At 38.7% G+C, this 18,636-nt stretch overlaps 1 protein-coding gene across 1 annotated transcript; it reads right to left on the bottom strand.

Moving 5' to 3' along the window:
- On the bottom strand, positions 1,707–3,979 carry LOC109233514 (serine/threonine-protein phosphatase 7 long form homolog). The gene is made up of 7 exons (XM_019399404.1): positions 3,632–3,979; positions 3,307–3,492; positions 2,798–3,220; positions 2,305–2,687; positions 2,136–2,187; positions 1,968–2,054; positions 1,707–1,889 (listed from the first exon to the last, which is right to left on the bottom strand). The coding sequence occupies exons 1-7, from the start codon at positions 3,977–3,979 to the stop codon at positions 1,707–1,709; spliced, it is 1,662 nt and encodes a 553-aa protein (XP_019254949.1).

Here is an 18,636-nt window from a genome sequence, read left to right as displayed (position 1 = left end):
AGCAGGTTGTGTTCATGTGGGAAATGGACCATCTACCACATGCCGTGCACACATGCTATGAAGTGCTTTCAACAAGTTGGTTTAGGGGCAACCAACTATGTTGATCGGCAATACAGTGTTGCTGCATACGTAAACACATACAGTGAGCAGTTGCAGCAATTGGGTGGTGAGCATTATTGGCCGCCGGAACCATTTAAAATGTTGTGTAACAAGGACTATTTGCGCAAGCTGCAAGTGCAAAAGAGAACGCGTATACGGAACCAAATGGATATTGGTGATACCATTTTTGCGCGTAAATGTGGCATATGCTCGCAAACAGGACACGACCGTTGTGAATGTCCTTCAGCTGGTCTAGGTGGCGGTGGTAATCCAGCTCCTGGTGCAAGTTCGTCTAATGTACCCAACTATCAAGGATACACCTAGTGTTGTGTTTTCGTAATATTTTTTGTAATAAGTGTCTGTACTTGTTTATGTTGCAATTTCTATCAAATAAAATTATGCTCCGCAGTCTTGTTACATATGAATTTTGTGTGTTTCATAACATAATATTCGAAGAGAAAAAAGCACAACAACTATAACTAAAGCAACATACATGAAAATAAAAGATAATAAAAGGATAAATCAAGACAAAGCTGTTTCAATGCAAAAAAAAAGTCAATATATATAGCGCGGTACAATACTACGTTTTGTGTGTTGTCTTGTCGGTCTGAAAAGCTGACTGACTGCGAAAAAGCTGTTTCGTTTTAGAAAAAGTGAATATGTATAGCGCGATACAATACTACATTTTGTGTGTTGTCTTGTCGGTCTAAAAAGCTGACCGACTGCGAAAAAGCTGTTTCGTTTCAGAAAAAGTGAATATGTATAGCGCGGTACAATACTACGTTTTGTGTGTTGTCTTGTCGGTCTGAAAAGTTGACCAACTGCAAAAAAGGTGTTTCATTTCAGAAATATTGAATATGTATGGCGCGGTACAATACTACGTTTTGTGTGTTGTCTTGCCTATAAATAACGGGCGCATTCTAGTAATTTTCTGCGCTTAACAATAACCAATAGCAAATATTTCCATAAAAGCAAGGTTTTTCTTTACGCTTTAACACATATCTGAACCCCTTTATGTGCCAAGGTGCGAGTGCGGCAAAAAATGCATGATGCAAGACTGTTGGGATGATGGTGAAGCTGGACGCCGCTACTAGGCGTGTATGAACAAGTTTTATATGGTTCCCCCGATGAACTTGTTTGCAATTTTGAGGTATGGATTGATGAACCCTGTCAGCAGGAATACTACAACGAAAAGTTGTAGTATCTTCATTGTTTGTGTTTGAAGCAGTGGAAAAGAGAGCGACAATCCAAACAAGAAGTTGCGGAGTTGAAGGAGAAACTCAAAGAGGCGGAAGAAGAAAAAAATAAACTAGAAGACAAATTTAAGTGGTTGGAGCAGAGAATACTAGGCGGTCGTGAATAAACAATGACATGTACTTGTTGAGCGTAGTAGTGTATCTTTATGTTTCCCGTGTCATGTGTTTTCATTAGTTGTACTGAATTTAAGTTATGTTAAGTTTCTATGTTTGTGTTTGTGTTGTACTGTTAAAATAAAGAAGAAACGGGGTAATAAAAACACAATGCACATATTATGCGAGCATAAAAAATTGTTGTTATTATTTACATAAAATAATATTTACATAGCGTACATAAAATACAAAAAAAAATCAATGAGTCCCACAGCCTTTGTGCTTCAATGCAGCCACTGGCCTGAGGCGTATCCCCTCCCGTCCGGATACACTATCAGGATCATCCTTATCACGTCGCCTCTTTATATGAGGATGCGTTACAGGATGATTGTCAGTTGGGCTGGCAAGGTCGGTAGAAGGGGTCGTCGGTCCATCAGCAACCTACAAAATAATAAGTAAGCTCAGTATATGAAAATGTATATTAGTAATGTACGTGTTAAGTTAAAAACATTTTCTTACTATGGTCTCGTCGGGCTCCTGAATATAAGCATCCGTGGTGTCCTCAGCATCGCACAAAGTGGCCTCCATGACGGGCTGGGATGAAGCCTTAATAAGAAAATTAAAATTAATTTATGGCAAATCATTGAGAAAAAAGCAAATTAAATTTTAATAGTAATACAAACATACCTGCGCATGTGATAGATCCGCCGCACCCGACGACGATGAGCCAAAACTCAACCTGCACCCACCATCCACGTCTCAGGTCTGTCGATCCTCAGCTGCGGTCGATGGGCCTGAAAAGAACTGCGCCCAACCTCCGGTGAAGCTCGTGCCCATAATCAACAATGGATCTAACGGGGTTACCTGCGATGCTGGCAGCGCAAGCTGAAGGCTGTACGACGGCATGCTGCTGGGATGCTCGTCTGGCCAAGGAATGTCACCCGGCAGATCAGCTCCAACCTTCTCATCAGGTGCCTCAACGCCCCCTTGCTGGGGACCACCTCCTCGCCGGCCCCCACGACCCTGTGGGGCACCCTCGCCTCGTGGTACTGCCCTGCCTCGTCCCCGTCCCCTCGGGCGTGCGATAGGCCTACCCTGCTGGTGGTGCTCCGGTGCCACATAATCAGGGTCGTGATCTAAGCGCTCGCCGTGTCTGGCTCGCTGCAGTGTCCGGAGAGCCAGCTCTGTCACCTGCCGGCCGTACTCAGCGACCGCAGGATCGCCGGCATACTGTTGTATCTGCAGTCCCAACTAATAGAATAAATGATGACCAATAGCCTCCACAACATTTAAAATATTAATTACAGACGCTATATCACAGTTATAAGTAAGAATACCAAATAACATACCAGTGCCTTGTGCCTCCCGGCGTTTGGTCTGTACCGACCGCCAGCTTGATGAATGGGGTTCCCGATAAATAGTCGGGTAACGCGGCGGTACCAGGACGTATACATCTGAATGGTCGCCGCCTGGATCTGTGAAGGTGGGGGCGGAATCAGGTCCTCTCGTCGGTCCCAAGTATGGACCTGCGCCTCTAGCCATGCTACAAATGGGTTCTCCGCCCTAGAACGATCATCCCGCTGATAATGTGTAGCCTCCCATGTAGGCCCCCTCGGTATAGTCTGCGGACGGCCAAACTGGCAAAGTACCCGTTCTCTGGCATGATGCTCCATAATATCGAGGCACATCAGCGGGACGAAAGTGCTCCAAATCAGTCGGCCGGTTGAGCAATAATCGGGCAGGCCACCTACCAAGTCGTCGATGTATGGCGTCTAGATGAACTATCAAATAATAACATAAAAGTGAGTATGCGCAACACAAGTGAATTTATAACAAGTAAGTTTAGGTACACATTTACCTGTGCGCCCTCCAGCATATCCAAAACATCCTTGACAAGGGGGAGATTATGATGAGCATCAATGGCTCGATAATTTCCACGACGGAGAACCCACCTCCTAGCTAGAGGGAGAAACGGAGGTGCTACATCTGGAGGTAATGGTGGTAGAGGTGGCTGCAGCTGCAGGAACCGCTCCCAGGCACAAACCTAACATACAAGGTTGACGTAAAGTTTAAGATAAATTTGACTAGATAGAATGGGAAGTAATGAACAGAGTATTCAAATATGTTGTCACCTGTAGAAGCGGCAGAAAACCACATATGTCGCTTTGGGTGCTCATGCTCGCCCGGCACATATGCGTGTACAGGTAAGCGAGAACAGCAGCACCCCAACTGTAGTGGGGTAAAGCATCTAGCTGCTGAAGATGATGTAGGAATCGCAAACTCACTAGATTTCCCGAAGTGTTCGGGAACAAGACACCTCCCAAAAGAAGGAGCAACACCAACCTCGTGTACCGGTGAATATGTAGATCATCTGTCTCGCCGGTGATGTCGGGGTGCAATATCTCCAAATGTTGTCTAATAGTTGTCAAAGCCATGCGACTGGCCCCTGAAGCTGCAGCCTCATCCTGTGGCCTAAAACCAGTGAACTGCTGCAACAAGTGCAAATACTGGGCACGCAACATAGATCTCATATACTGAGGCAGTGCAATGGGCAGTCTATCAGCAGGCAGCCCATATAAAACCTCAACATCCTGCAGTGCGATGGTGGCCTCGCCAATGGGCAGGTGGAAAGTGTGCGTCTCCGGTCGCCACCGCTCTATCAAGGTCATGATTAGGGCTGCTTATCGGGAGGATTGAGAGGTTATTTACTCTTAACGGTTTGGCTTATCGGTTATCGGCTTTTAAATGTATTAATCCGCTAGCCATCCGATAAGATATCGGGCGGATTGGTATCGGTTTAGCTCTTATCGGGCGGTTTATCGGCCTAATTCAATCTATATTGCGTGTATTAATTAATTGTTTGCTGACCGCTGACTCAAAATAAAATTCCTATGCTCAACAGTACTCTTGAATTGTTCTTTTATATTTCTTGACTAAGCACAGAACAACTAAAATGCTCAATTTTTTTGCCTTATTACTTTAAGAAATGGATTTCAATGGGAGATTGATGATGGGTACTCTACCTCCTATTGTATTGCAGATTAGAAGAAACAAGCTTTCAAGGAGGTCGCCATAATAAGGCATCCACGCATTGGTGAATATGCATTTGGGTTCATTACTTCTTCTGTTGTCCTGCTGGTATGCCAACAATTTCCTATTCATGAGGAAGGAATCAGTTATTTTTCAAAACAAACTGATACACCATTTGGAAATATTGTTATTACATAGTAGAGAAGCAATACAACTCTCTCATATAGGCATGCAGTAGCGAAAAGATTGTATATCATCTCAAATATCTGTCCTTCATAGTTGAAATTTGCTTTCTTATCATCCCAATCCAGAACTATTCAGGAGAGGAAGAGCTAATAAAGTGTAAGTCTCCTAATTTCATGCAATTTTGAAAACTACACATGCAATTTTTCTGAATACCTTTATATATGCAGGTTTAATATACAAGTACTGGACGACGAGAAATATCTTGGACTAAATAATGGATATACTTTAGCCGATGCTTACTGTGTCGGATGTGGAATGCTAATTTCTGCGATTGCACCCGACTACTAATTTCAGTGCCAACTCTTTTTCATTATTGAATATATATGGATAAAAATAAATTACATATATATATATATATATATATATATATATATATATATATATATATATATATATATATATATATATATATTCTTAACGGGTTAACGGATTATCCGTTAAGAAAATTGAATAATGCGCCCCCAAACCGATAAGCCGTTAACAAAAAAATTCAATCGGTTCCCCGTCCGTTAAACCGTTAACCCGCTACCAATAAGCCATTAAGCTTCGGTTTTGGTTCGGTTTTCGGTTTTGATTCGGTTTTGAACACCCCTAGCCGTGATCAGAGACCAGTCGAGCTGCAGCCGCCCAATCTCAAAAATCCTATAGAAGCCGGTATCCCTCAGGCGCTGGACTACGCGGGGATGGAAAACTCTGTCCCTCATAAAGTCCTACAAGTCGTCCACTCTCCTGGCGCGGAGAGTCTGCTCTAGTAGCTCTCCCTCCCATACGTAGGCGGACCTATGATCGCCTTGTAACACTAATAGCTCATCGGAGAAAGGTCCAGGATGCACAGGCGGCACGTCCATGTCGTCTACTGTAAATTAAACAATATTAATTGTGTGTTTGTTTTGTAAATAATTAATATTTAATTATTTAATTGGACAAAGTAAATATATCTATGGGTTCCAGGCTCGATATTTGAGGCCCAGTAGCACCAAGCTATCCTTAATTCTTATGTGTGTCAATTTCAATTTTTTTTTATAATTTTGTGTGTTTATTTTATAAATTAAATAATTAATTTTTAATTGGACAGAATATATATCTATGGGCTCCAGGCTCAATTTTTGAGGCCCAGTAGCACCAAGCTTTCCTGAATTCATCTGTGTGTCAATTTCAATTTTTATCATTTAATTGTGTACTTTTCATAATTTTATTTGTTTTATAAATTAAATAATTCATTTTTAATTGGACAGAGTATATATCTATGGGTTCCAGTCTCGATATTTGAGGCTCAGTAGCACCAAGCTATCCTGAGTTCTTGTGTGTGTCAATTTTAAATTTTTTATAATTTTGTGTGTTTGTTTTGAAAATTAAATAATTAATTTTTAATCGGACAACGTATATATCTATGGGTTCTAGGCTCGATATTTGAGGCCTAGTAGCACCAACCTTTCCTGAATTCTTATGTGTGTCAATTTCAATATTTTTAGAATTTTGTGTGTTTATTTTGAAAATTAAATAATTAATATTTGATTATTTAATTGGACAGAGTATATACCTATGGGTTCCAGGCTCGATATTTGATGCCGAGTAGCACCAAACTATCCTGCATTCTTATATGTGTCAATTTCAATATTTTTCATAATTCTGTGTGTTTGTTTTATAAATTAAATAATTAATTTTTATAAATTGTAATTGGATAGAATTTGTGTTTGATCTATCAATATACTAGATACTTAAACCACGGAGATTCTACGCTAAAAGGCTCTACATTTTACTACGCTAAAAAGGCACTAGTCTTTAAGCAAATAAATAACCTAAACTAAATAAAAACAACATAAACTAGTTTAAAACATATATTTTAATAACATAACATTCATGAAATTACATATCTTAATCCGGATAAAAATAATCGCAAACAAAACACAAAACAACATAAAAAAAAAATTATGAATATTTTTAAAACACTAATATCTTAATCCGAATAAAAATAACATACTAGTTTAATGGAAAAATACATAGTGTGTCTAAGACACACCACTTTTGTACTTGACCAATTTTTCAGATAACGTGAAAGGCACGCCCTAATAGGGTCGTGACACGTGTCATTGATTTTTAAAATGAAAAAAATATATTAGAAATTAAAATTAAAACCCATCTTTTTCATCTTTCCATTTTCTATCTTAAGCCCCATTGTTGCTACCATCATGATTGTTTGTGAGAAAGTTTTCAACAACACCAAAATTCAACCACATCATCTAAACAACTAGCCGAAATAATCAAGCAACAAAGTGAGTTCAACAACCCAATAATCAACAAGACCCATTTAAATTTTCAAGCTTTTTTCTATACCCCAAAAATGGTGGATTCTTGATTTTTTCACCAAACATTCAATACTCCTGTTAAAGCTTTAAATCTATCACAAATAAATAGTTTTAATAATATTTGGACAATAAACAAAAAAAGTTCGCTCAATTTTAGATCTAAAATTGATATGTTCTTTAAAAAATTCTATTTGGGGAAGAAAATAAGGGGGAGGGGTGGTGAGGAAGAAGACCAGAGGGAGAGGGAGGAGTTCATATGGCAGGAAGACAAAAAATGAGATTTTTTACGGGCCTCACGCGTTTTTTTGGTGTGTAAACACGCAAGTGCTATCTGGTCAAAAGTAGTGTGTCTTAGACACACTGTTGAAAGGTTGAGTGTGTAAAATATTTTTCGTGAAAGAGAGGTGTGTAACAGGAATTTCGCTGCATGGTTGACGGGTAAAATATGTATTTTGCCTAGTTTAATCGCAAACAAAACACAAAACAACATAGAAACACATTCAAGACAACTAATATGCATTATTATACGAGTTTCGACATAAACTAAATCGGAATACCTCGATTTATGTTTTTAGAAAACTCGAAAAATTGAAATTTTGAGCCCGAAACGAGGAAACCAAAACAATAGAAAGCTTGGGTTTGATGCGGGACCTACAATATTATCTTTTTGTGTGACGGGTGGGGTCCACTCGGATTTTTTTTTTGGAGAAAAAGAGGGGGTGCTGGTGTTCTTTTAAAATTCAAATGGGGCTCGTCTGTTTCTGACGTGGGGAAGAAGAAGAGCTCTTTATTTAAGAGGTATAGCGCGTTATAATACCGCGGTATATATAAAACGGTATTATACCGCGCTATATTAACGCGGTATCATACCGCGCTATATATACCGCGGTATCATACCGCGCTATATATAACGCGATATTATACAACGTTATATGTAGAAAAATATCATTTTTTAGCCAGTAAAAACGTATTTTGAGTCCAAAAAGTTGGCATTTAGGTTTCGAACTCTTTTTTAAATGGTTCTTTGGCAAAATACTTCATGTGATTATTTCAAATGAGAAGATGAAATATCCGCGGATGGTTTCCAGCTTGAAATAAGAGAATTAACGCCGTCTTTGAATGCGGCTATAATTGAAAGAGACAAGTTGAGGGAAAAAGTAATTGCCATGGAAGCCATGAACAAATCTGAAGCTACTAAAGTCAAAAAGTTGGAAGAAAGAATTGTACAATTAATGATGGTGATAATTGGCCTTGGGCACTATTTGTTGGATTCTTTGCCGCCTGGATAATGAAGTAGTTTTTATTATGGTTCTTCCTTGTTTGGTTGATTATAATTATGTTAGTTCAGCCCTCCCTTGTGTAGTGAATTGACATGTATTGCTTAGTGAAGCAGGGAACTAGTTTCTTGATAATCTAGATATGTATGTGTTTATTAGCATGTATTGGTTTAGGCCTTTACAATGATACTTCAATTGGAGATGTAATAATACGATGCTTCTGTTTTTGGCGTGAAATGGTGAATGAATATGAGGCTTCGTTTTTAGCATTCTTAACTTTTAATTAGTATGTTTTAATCTGCACAAATACCTGATATAGCAGCAGTTACATTTTTACCATATCCTTATGTATGTAATCTATATTAAGAAGAAGACAATGTCGTCGTACATCAGAATAAAGAGAGCATAACGAACTTGGGAATTCATACCATAAACTGTTCAGAACTTACTAGCATTGACAGAAATTCATAATATCAACTGTCATAGTGCATCACCAACTTCATAACACTAACTGCCATAACATTATAAAAATAAATGTACTTTCATGGCAGTAATTACATCAACCAGCAAATTAACAATTGTGCTGTCATAGCAGTAATTACAAGCCTTCTAAAGTTAAAATTTACAAAAACTTTCACCACTTAACTAACTTTCCACCTTTAGTTCAAGTCACATTAGTTTTGTGACTTGCCATTACCCTTTGTTGTCTTCATTGTATGGTAGGTTTGAGGGCATACTCACACAGATGAGTCAACAACAAAGTTGATGGTCCTTATTATAGCTGGTATAGTTCATTGCTGTCTCATAAGCAGTCTTGTCCTTTTCTTCAAAGAAACTCCTTGGCCGAATATCTGGGGCAGAATCTGATTTAAAATCAAAAAATTCAAAATCTGGAAGGACACTGTTGTTGGGAAGTTTTCTTTGCGCTAAAGGAGTTGGCATAAACTGAAAGTTTGTGTCTTGAACTGGATGACTTGACTGACTTCCTTGAGAGAGTTGTAGTGGTGAAAGTTGTATTTCCTCCTCAGCTAGTATATTTGCAGCAAGTGGTGACAAGAGTTGTTGATCATTATTGTCTTTATCTCTTAAACATCTTTTTCTCCTTGCCTGCTTGACCTTTTTCTTACTTGCCATTGGTTGTTTTCCCTCAGAATGATATTTAACAAAAGAAACAAAATAGACATAGTTAGAGTAAATCTGTAAAATAACAAAAATAGACAGTAGTTGAAAATAAAGAATGTTACTCTTCCACAACCCCTAGCATTGTGTTCAGGCTGACCACGTGTGGAAGACTTCATTATCCTCCCCTTCCTAGTCTGCATTCATTCACCTTGTTTGTTGATTGTTTCATTTTTTTTCTCTTGTTTTTTTTAGTTTAGGCCCGCTAGCCATCTTCACAAACTTTGGTGGATCTATTACATGAGATTCTTCTACCTTCCAACAAAAATTTTTCCCCTTACTGGTTGAAGCTTATGTGAATATGCTAGGAGATATGCCTCTTTGGTGTACCACCAGTGTATTTCAGTCAGGCGATTTATCTTGTTGTGTTGTATTACTTTGATTGCATGAGGACGTGGGATTCTATTAAGGTTCCCATTTCCTACATGTGTATCTCTTCACCACCATATTCACTGTGTGTCTTTCACATCTTCACCCACTTCATACCCTTCTTGACAATTGGAATGAACATGACACTTATTTGTAATCTTCAAGAATTGGCTATACAATTGCATGGTTTGGGGACTGAAGTCATTACTTCGTGTCATTACAGCAGTTTCATGTTCCCTTAGCATGTTCATACCTTTTACTCTAATATCCTCAAGCATCTTGATAATTGGCTTGAATCTTGCTTCCTTGATCCATGAATTAAAGGACTCAGTTAAGTTGTTATCCACTAAGTAATTATTGCAAACAGTGTCAAAGTATGCCTTGCTCTAACATTAGGGTGGGTACCTCATCAAATCTTCAACATCATCCTTACCATTTTCATCCACTTGTCTCATGTTCCTTAATTGGTCTTTAAAATATTCTTCATACGTGCTCCATGCAGCCCACCATATGTACTTCTTATATTTTTCATGTCCCCATCTTTTGCACCAGTTTGCCTTTATGTGTCTTACACAATATCTGTGATGTGCCTTAGGAAGAACCAACTGGACTGAATCAAACCAACCCTGAAAATGAAAAATTTAAAAAGAGATGTATCAGTAAATACATAAATATATTACAAACAAATAGGTTAAATTGTTAGGTTTATACCTTCTGCATATCTGATCTAAATGTTATCCCTTCTCCTGTTTTGATGTCCAGTGAATGTTGTAGCAGTCTTAAGAACCAACGTCATGCTTTGGTTTCTTTATCAACAACTACCCAAGCTTGGGGATAAAAGTGCCTCATGGAGTCTTGAGCAACATCTACTAACAGTTGACCCTTGCATTTCCATTTCAAAAAGGTTCCATCCAAGCCAATAAATGGTCTCAAGCTACTTTTAAAACTCGTTTTCAATGCATTAAAATATATATACATTCTTAAAATCTTTTTTTTTCTTTACTAAGTGCATCATTTGATATGTCAATCATCACATCAGTTCCTGGATTACTAGACCTTAATTCATTAGCATAAGCCTCAAGCTTGTTGTAATCATCTGCAAAACCACCATCCATTTTCCCGGGATCATTCTCTTGACTCTCTTACACTTTGATTGACTAACATTGATGTTAAATGCAATTTTTACACTTGCCATCATCTCCTTAATTTTAATATTAGGATTATCTTGCAACCCTCTTAAAGTAAGCAGCTATAGTTTTTGCATCTACCTTGTGGTTATCATATGCAATATTACACTTGTGTTCTTCCCTTAAAGTCTTGAATTTAACACTAGGACCTTTAGAGTCTTTATAAATATGACAAACAAATGGGCAATCTCCATCTAAACATCAGTACTTAAGCCTTTGGGTGCAACTCTTAAGTTGTTTTAACCTATAACAATTAGCAAGATAATACACGTTGATGAATTTTCTAGCTTCTGGAATGTCTTTGAATGTCAAGGACTTGTGTAACTACTTATAATCAGTCAACTTATCAGATATATTCCTCTCTTTTTGTGTATGAAGTCTTTCTAATGAATCAGAATCACTATTGAACTATCAGGAAATCAGGAGAATGAGAGACATGTTCTTTAGTCATCTGAAATACAGTCAATAGCAGCCTCAAGTTCTGATGTGTATGACTCAATGTGCCAGACTATATTATGAACATCAATACTTAACTCGCACTCACCTACAACAAAGAAGTCAATGACATTAAACTGGTCACTGACCAAAGACGGTAGACTCCGAACACCTTGATCACTCTCTATTTCATAATATCTACCAGAAAGCCCATTTACAATTACTTATTGAACTCCAATAAACCCAAACTTAGAAGTAAATTCATTTACTAAAGAGTTGTAAGACAGTAGGTCAGAGTTATAACCTTTAACAGTGTGCACTAGCTTTCTTGAGTATAACACTTGTGGACTATATATCCAATCACCACCATAATGAAAGATCAGATCTAATAAGACCATTCCATATAAGCTACAGAATAAGCAACGAAAAAAGAATTAACAGAAAATAATTGCACTAATACAAAGGACAAACACAAGTACAAAAAAATAAATAAAAACTATATAATAAGCTGACAAAGTGGATAACCATAAATAAAGACAATAATCGAATTTGGATTATACAATAAATAGAGAAGAACCACATAAAGTTGAGACAAAGATACATAAAGAAACAAAAAAAATAATGGGCAAGCACAGATGAAGGAGTCAGTGAAGATACAACTACAATAAACAAAGGGATGATGGGGGACCCCAGAATAAAGTATGAAACTAATATCCCAAGTCTATAAACAAAATAAAAAATAACTAAATTCTAATTCACTTATCTCTCAACTCAACGCATGTGTATAAGAAATAGGGGACCAAACACCCAAAAAATAAGAGCAAAAGAAACAGATCCAACACAAAAGGGGCCCCTTTTTTGTTAAAGACCATATATGTAGGACCACCAATATTGAAACCCTAAACCGAAACAAGGAATTATACATCAGATCAGGATCATTCCACTACAAAACCATAACCCATAAAGCACCTCCAATAATAAAGAACAAAAGAAGGAAAACGAATTTAGGGTTCAAAATCGAGTATGAACAGACCACATGCAAACAAAAACAACAACAACCAGACAAACCTCGTAACTAAATAATACATATCTAAACGAATCATTCAAAACCCTAGCCAAAAGAAACAAAAAATCGAAAACCCTATGTTACGTTTAGCTCTAAATTAAAACAATGAGACAATTTCAGTTGATACAAAAAACAAAGCAAAGGAACGATGATTTACAGTTTTTAAGACGAAAATTGGTACATTCGTATACATCCAACAATGAAGACGAATGTACAGTGAGAGGGTAGGTGAGATCTCTTTCCTTTTTTCTATTGGCAACTAAAGTTTTTGACAATTAAAATGGGTTGGGACTATTTTAATGAGACTAATTAACGGGTTATAATGGTTGGGCGAGTTTTTATAAGGGTGGGGCTGGTTTCTAATAGAATGGGTCAAGAATTTTCTACTTGGCAAATTATTATGGGTGTCCCGGTGCCATGTTGGACATATGTTAGAGTTAGGGACAAAATTACATACTATATTAACAGTAGGTATGATTTTGGACGGAAATTAGAAACGGTTATAAACGTGACTAATTTTCGATAGTATAGGGACAATTTTGTCCCTTTTCCCTTTAGTAAATGTTCCTCTTTTAATGTTTCTTTATTGCAATTAATAAAACTTCTAGATCACAATCTAAAGATAATATTTGAGTAAATTAAAAATCTCAAGAGATAACGTTTATAAGTTATTGTAAATATTTAATCACATTTTAATATTTTATGAGCAATTGAAAATCATATGAGCAAATATTAAACTGAAATTTCGCATTGTTAAGGGATATATTTACAAACTCTTTAAAATATGGACAAAATCTAAACAATACCTAAAAAGTAACATTCGCATTAATCAACCGATTATTTTTCTTGCAATTTTCACAAAGGTGAGGGTGTTGTTGCTCTTTAAAATATTGACACAAGTTAAAATTATTTTTAAGCAATAAAATCCATTACATATAAAAAGAAATTGTTAAACTCTGGATGAAGAATATGAATGAAGTTTGCAGTAATAAAAGTTCAATTGTAATTTCTGCCTATATGAGTTTGTTCATATTGGCGGTTTCAAATCCAAATGAAATACAAAATGCCATGTTAGGTTAACATCTATTTTAAAACTTGTCATGTTATGATAAATTCTTATAAAATTACTAATTAAAATTGCAGAGGCGTAGTAATTATTGTTATAGTAAGAGTCTAACATGAAGTGAAGCGTGACCACCATTAAGGCCTCATTTGTTTGCACGAGTGTCTGAATCTGAATGAATCAGATCTTAGCCCATTAAGTATACTAGTGTTAGAACCCGTGCGATACGCAGATAATTTGACATAATACTAATCTTATAAAATTATAATGGGATATATCATATTGGTGTAGTAAATATCGCACCAATGTGTAACGACTCGACCGGTCGTTTTGAGCTTTTGCACTTTGATCGCCAGTTCGCGGGCACGACTTGCTCCGTGTAATGTATTATGACTGATGTAGATCGTTGGTTTTGGTTTCAGGAAAATCGGAATGAATTTGAAAGAACAGTTTCAGTTGAAAGCTTTGAATTTGAAAGGTTTGACCAAGAGTTGACTTATTTGTATATGAGCTTGGATCGGAATTTTTATGATTTGGTTAGCTTCGTTAGGTGATTTATGACTAAGGAGTGTGATCGGAATTGGTTTTGAAGGTCTGGTGTAGAATTAGGCTTGAATTGATGAAGTTAGTATTTTGGCGAATTCCGGTTGATAGGTGAGATTTTGATCCGAGGGTCGGAATGGAATTCTAAGAGTTGATGTAGTTTCATTATGTCATTTGGGATGTGTGTGCAAAATTTCAGGTCATTCGGACATGGTTTGGTTAGGTTTTTGATCGAAAGCGTATTTCGGAAGATTTTTAGAAACTTAGGCTTGAATCTGATGTGTTTTGGGTAATTTGATGTTGTTTGAGGTGTTTTGATGATTGGAGCAAGTTTGAATAAGGTTTTAGGATGTGTTGGTGCCTTTGGTTGAGGTCCCGAGGGCCTCGGGTGAGTTTCAGATGGTCAACCGGACCATTTTGTGCCTTAAAAGATAGCAGAAATTGCAGGCTTCAGTTGCAGGTATTTTGTTCATTGCGATCGCATAGGTGCTATTGCGATCGCGTAGAAGCTTTTGGGGCCAGTCCATTTTTTCTATGCGTTCGCATAGGATGGGTTGCGATCGCATTGTAGTAAGGAATTTGTTGATTGCGAACGCGTAGGGAAGGTCGCGTTCGCATGGAGTAAAGTGGACCTGAGGTCTTAGTTGGAATTTGTTCATCGCGAACGCGGAGGGTTGTCCGCGATCGCATAGAGTAATATGGCAGTGGATTGCGTTCACATGGTTTTTGTTGCGTTCGCATAGGGTTAAATTTGGGAGCTGAGTTTTTGTCCTTCGCGATCGCGAAGGTTTTCCCGCGATCGCATAGAAGGAAATTTTGCCTGGGCAGAATGTTTTTAAGGTCGTCTTGTTCGCGAATGTGGGTCTATTTTCACCCATAGCTGCTCATTTTTGAGAGATTTTGGAGGAGATTAAAGAGAGATTAAAGGGGAAACACGTGGAGGTAAGATTTTTGAACTCAATACTCGATTATTATGTGAATTCCACCTAGTAAATCATGGAAAAGTTAAAAATGGAAGAACTAGGGCTTGAGATTTTGAACTTTTGAATTGGGATTTGAAGGACCATTTGGGGTGGGATTTGAGAACTTTTGGTATGTATGAACTCGTGAGGAGATAAGGAACCCGTTGATGTAATAATTTCTGAGTTTCGAGAAGTGGGCCCGGGGCTCGGGTTTTGCTAATTTCGGGATTTTTTGATATTTTTCGAGTGTTTTCACTTGGGCTTTGTTCGCTTAGCATATTGTGACGTATTTGTTCTGATTTTGGATAGATTCGACGCGCGTGGAGGCCGATTCGAGGGGCAAAGGCGTCGCGAGCTAGAGATTTTGCCGGTTCGAGGTGAGTAATGATTGTAAATGATATTCTGATGGTTTGAAACCTCGTATTTGCACATCGTAGTGCTATATTAAGGTGACTTACACGCCGGAAAGCGAGCGTGGGGTAGAGCACCGTTGGGGATTGTGACTTGGTCCGTCCCGATTGATGAATTTACCGCGTATTTGACTAAGATTTACTTGTTATCATCATTATTTGGGCCGATTGCCATATTTGGGCTCCGTGCCAATTACTTGAACCCTTTGGGGAGTTTTTATCACTATTTCCTCACTGTTGATCGCTGCCAACTCCACACTACTATAAAGTAGGAAGAGAGGGTCGCAATAGCTTTTACCCGATATGAGGGTCGGGATCGAATTCCTCAGAGAGCTAGAAATTGGAGCTGGGTATCTATCTAGACTAGAGTCCTGTAATTGTTCTAAATGTCACTTCTAACATTTTTGGGGTTTTCAATTATAAACTACTATTATCAAACTACTAATTGAAATTAGATTATGCTACGGGATAATTGCTAAAGTTGTATCTAATAGGAAGAAGGGGCACTAGGGTCGTGACATCACCTAGGTGGCTAATTGACGGGTAGATGTTACTAAGGTTCGATTGACATAATAGGGACTTATGCTATAACCGTTGCACAATTTTACCCACTCTCATACCTCTCGGTGGAGAGAGTGATTTTGCCCACTTGACTCTCTCGAGACCAAATGGGTAGGCAAATTAGACCAAGCAACTAGGGTTCGAGTAGGGTGATTACTCTCTCGAGATTTAACCCGTTAATTGGCACTATCATTTCTCATGAGTCCATTCCAATTCCTTGTTGGGTCAATTTTGGAGACTTAGACTCTCTTTCTCAAGAAGAGTCAAATCCACAAAGCACAAATCAGTGTTTGCAACCACCAATTTATAGATTAAAACATAAAATCAACCCAAATATCAAACACCCATAGTCAATCTAACCCTAGATGGCAACACCCATCAATTACCCACACTAGAGTTGAGCCACAACCCTAGCTAAAGGGTTTAGCTACTCATTCTTGAAGGAGTAAATGAAGAAATAGATGAAGAACAGGACATATTAATTAAATACTAAATTAAAGTACAAGAATCTATTTTTAAATTGAAGCTAAGATGCCAAAAATGGCTACAAAAGTTGTTCTCACGAGCGCAGCTGTGTTCTGAATATAACAGATGACCTAAAAATGGTAAAATGTCCTATTTATACTAGGCTGGAAAAACTGGACAAAAATACCCCTGCGGGGTCAGTGCGGGCTGCACAAAATGGACCGCGGCCGCACAAGGATCTTGAAATTCAAAATTTAGCTCTCTGAAGTTGGGCTCCGCGAACCGCGTAAAATGGACCGCGGCCGCGGAGGAAGCTGGCGCGGTCCGCGCAAAGACGACCGCGGACCGCATGGGTGTGGACTCTGAAAACTTCAACTCTTTGAATCTCTATTGCGCGGACCGCACAAAATTAACGTGCGGCCGCGGAGCTTTCCGCGGATCGCGAGATATGTACCGCGGCCCATTGCCCTTAAGCCCAGTTTGCCAACTCTCTGAATCTCCTAGTGCGGCCGCATACCAATTTGCGCGGCCCGCACTAGGCCTTCTTCCCTTAGATTTCTTGGTCTTTGATACTTGAACAAGTTTCACTCCTTTTTGAGCCGATCTTTGACATTTCGTCACTTTGTCGATCAAACCTGCAAACAAGCACAACCTGTGAGCCTTTTGGGACTATTTTGTACAAATACATGATCAAAGCATAGGCAAGTAGGGGCATAAAACATGTTAAAATCCTAACTTATCAACTGTCTTACTTATACTTGAACTCAGTCCTGTTGATATTTTCTGTTTTACAAACTCAGCCACCTATATTCAGATTTGAAACTTAAATGATATTTCTAAATGATGTTTTGGGCTGAGAACTACTGTTTTACTAATGTCAGAGGGGCTTGTGATAATTTTCGGACTGAGTGAGGCCGAGGGCCATATGTGAGGATATGCTAAGTGATATGAGGCCGAGGGCCTGAGATACATTTATATGCCACGAGGTGGCTTGAGTGATATGAGGCCGAGTGCCGAGTGATATGAGGCCGAGTGCCGAGAGATGATGTCACGAGGTGGCTTGATATTGCGCTTGGGCCGTAAGGGGCCCCTCCCGGAGTCTGCACACCCCCAGTGAGCGCCGTCGACAAAATATATGGATCGGGCTGCATGCCGCAGCGATATATGGATCGGGTTGCACGCTGCAGCGATATATGGATCGAGCTGCACGCCGCAGCGATATATGGATCGGCCTGCACGCCGCAGCGGTTACTATAGGATACTATTCTGAGAGTGATCTGAGAGAGAGAGCCCGAGGGGCTGAGAGTGTCCTGAGAGTGAGCCCGAGGGGCTGGTACTGTTCTGAGATATTGCCCGAGGGGCGAACCTTTATGTGGTCATCTTTCATATTTACTTGTTATTTTACCTATTATACTGTGATAATTGTGCCCGAGGGGCGGATTTTCTGTGCTTATCGGCACTACTGTTTTGCAATCATTGCGTAACTGTTGAAAAAGTCAATTTTCAAAGAGGTTTAAACTGAGCTAAGGTATTTTCTAAGGATTTCACAGCTTCACTGTTTTCCTCAAAGGGCTTTACATTGCTTCTATACAGCATGATGGTTTGCTTTACGTGATTTCTTACTGCTCAGTTGTTATTTACCTTTATTACTCACTGAGTTGGAGTACTCACTTTACTCCCTGCACCTTGTGTGCAGATGCAGGTATTTATACACCTGATAGCGGGTTTTTGGCTGATTGGAGGCAGGATTATCGGAGTTTAGCGAGGTAGCTGGCAGCGTTCGCAGCACCGCTTTTCTCCCTTTTCGTTCATCAGTCCTGTTTTGTATATGTCAGACCTTGTAGTTGTATTTCTACTCTAATAGATGCTCATGACTAGTGACACCCCGATGTCGGGCTGTGTTTGGGTTGTACTTCCACATTGTTGTGATATTATCTGCTGTTTAGCATTATTAAAACATGTTTTAGCATGTTTTATTGCTGTTTAGTTGTTTAACTTCGAATTGGATATGTGTCGGTTGGCCTTGTCTTTACGAGAGGCGCCATCACGTATCGGGTCTAGGTTTAGGGTCGTGACAAGTTGGTATCAG

This window comes from Nicotiana attenuata, chromosome 10, assembly GCF_001879085.1.
Source record: "Nicotiana attenuata strain UT chromosome 10, NIATTr2, whole genome shotgun sequence".
Classification (NCBI taxonomy): Eukaryota; Viridiplantae; Streptophyta; class Magnoliopsida; order Solanales; family Solanaceae; genus Nicotiana; species Nicotiana attenuata.
The sequence above is the reverse complement of the archived record's forward strand: the minus strand, read 5'-3'. Positions and strand labels throughout refer to the sequence as shown.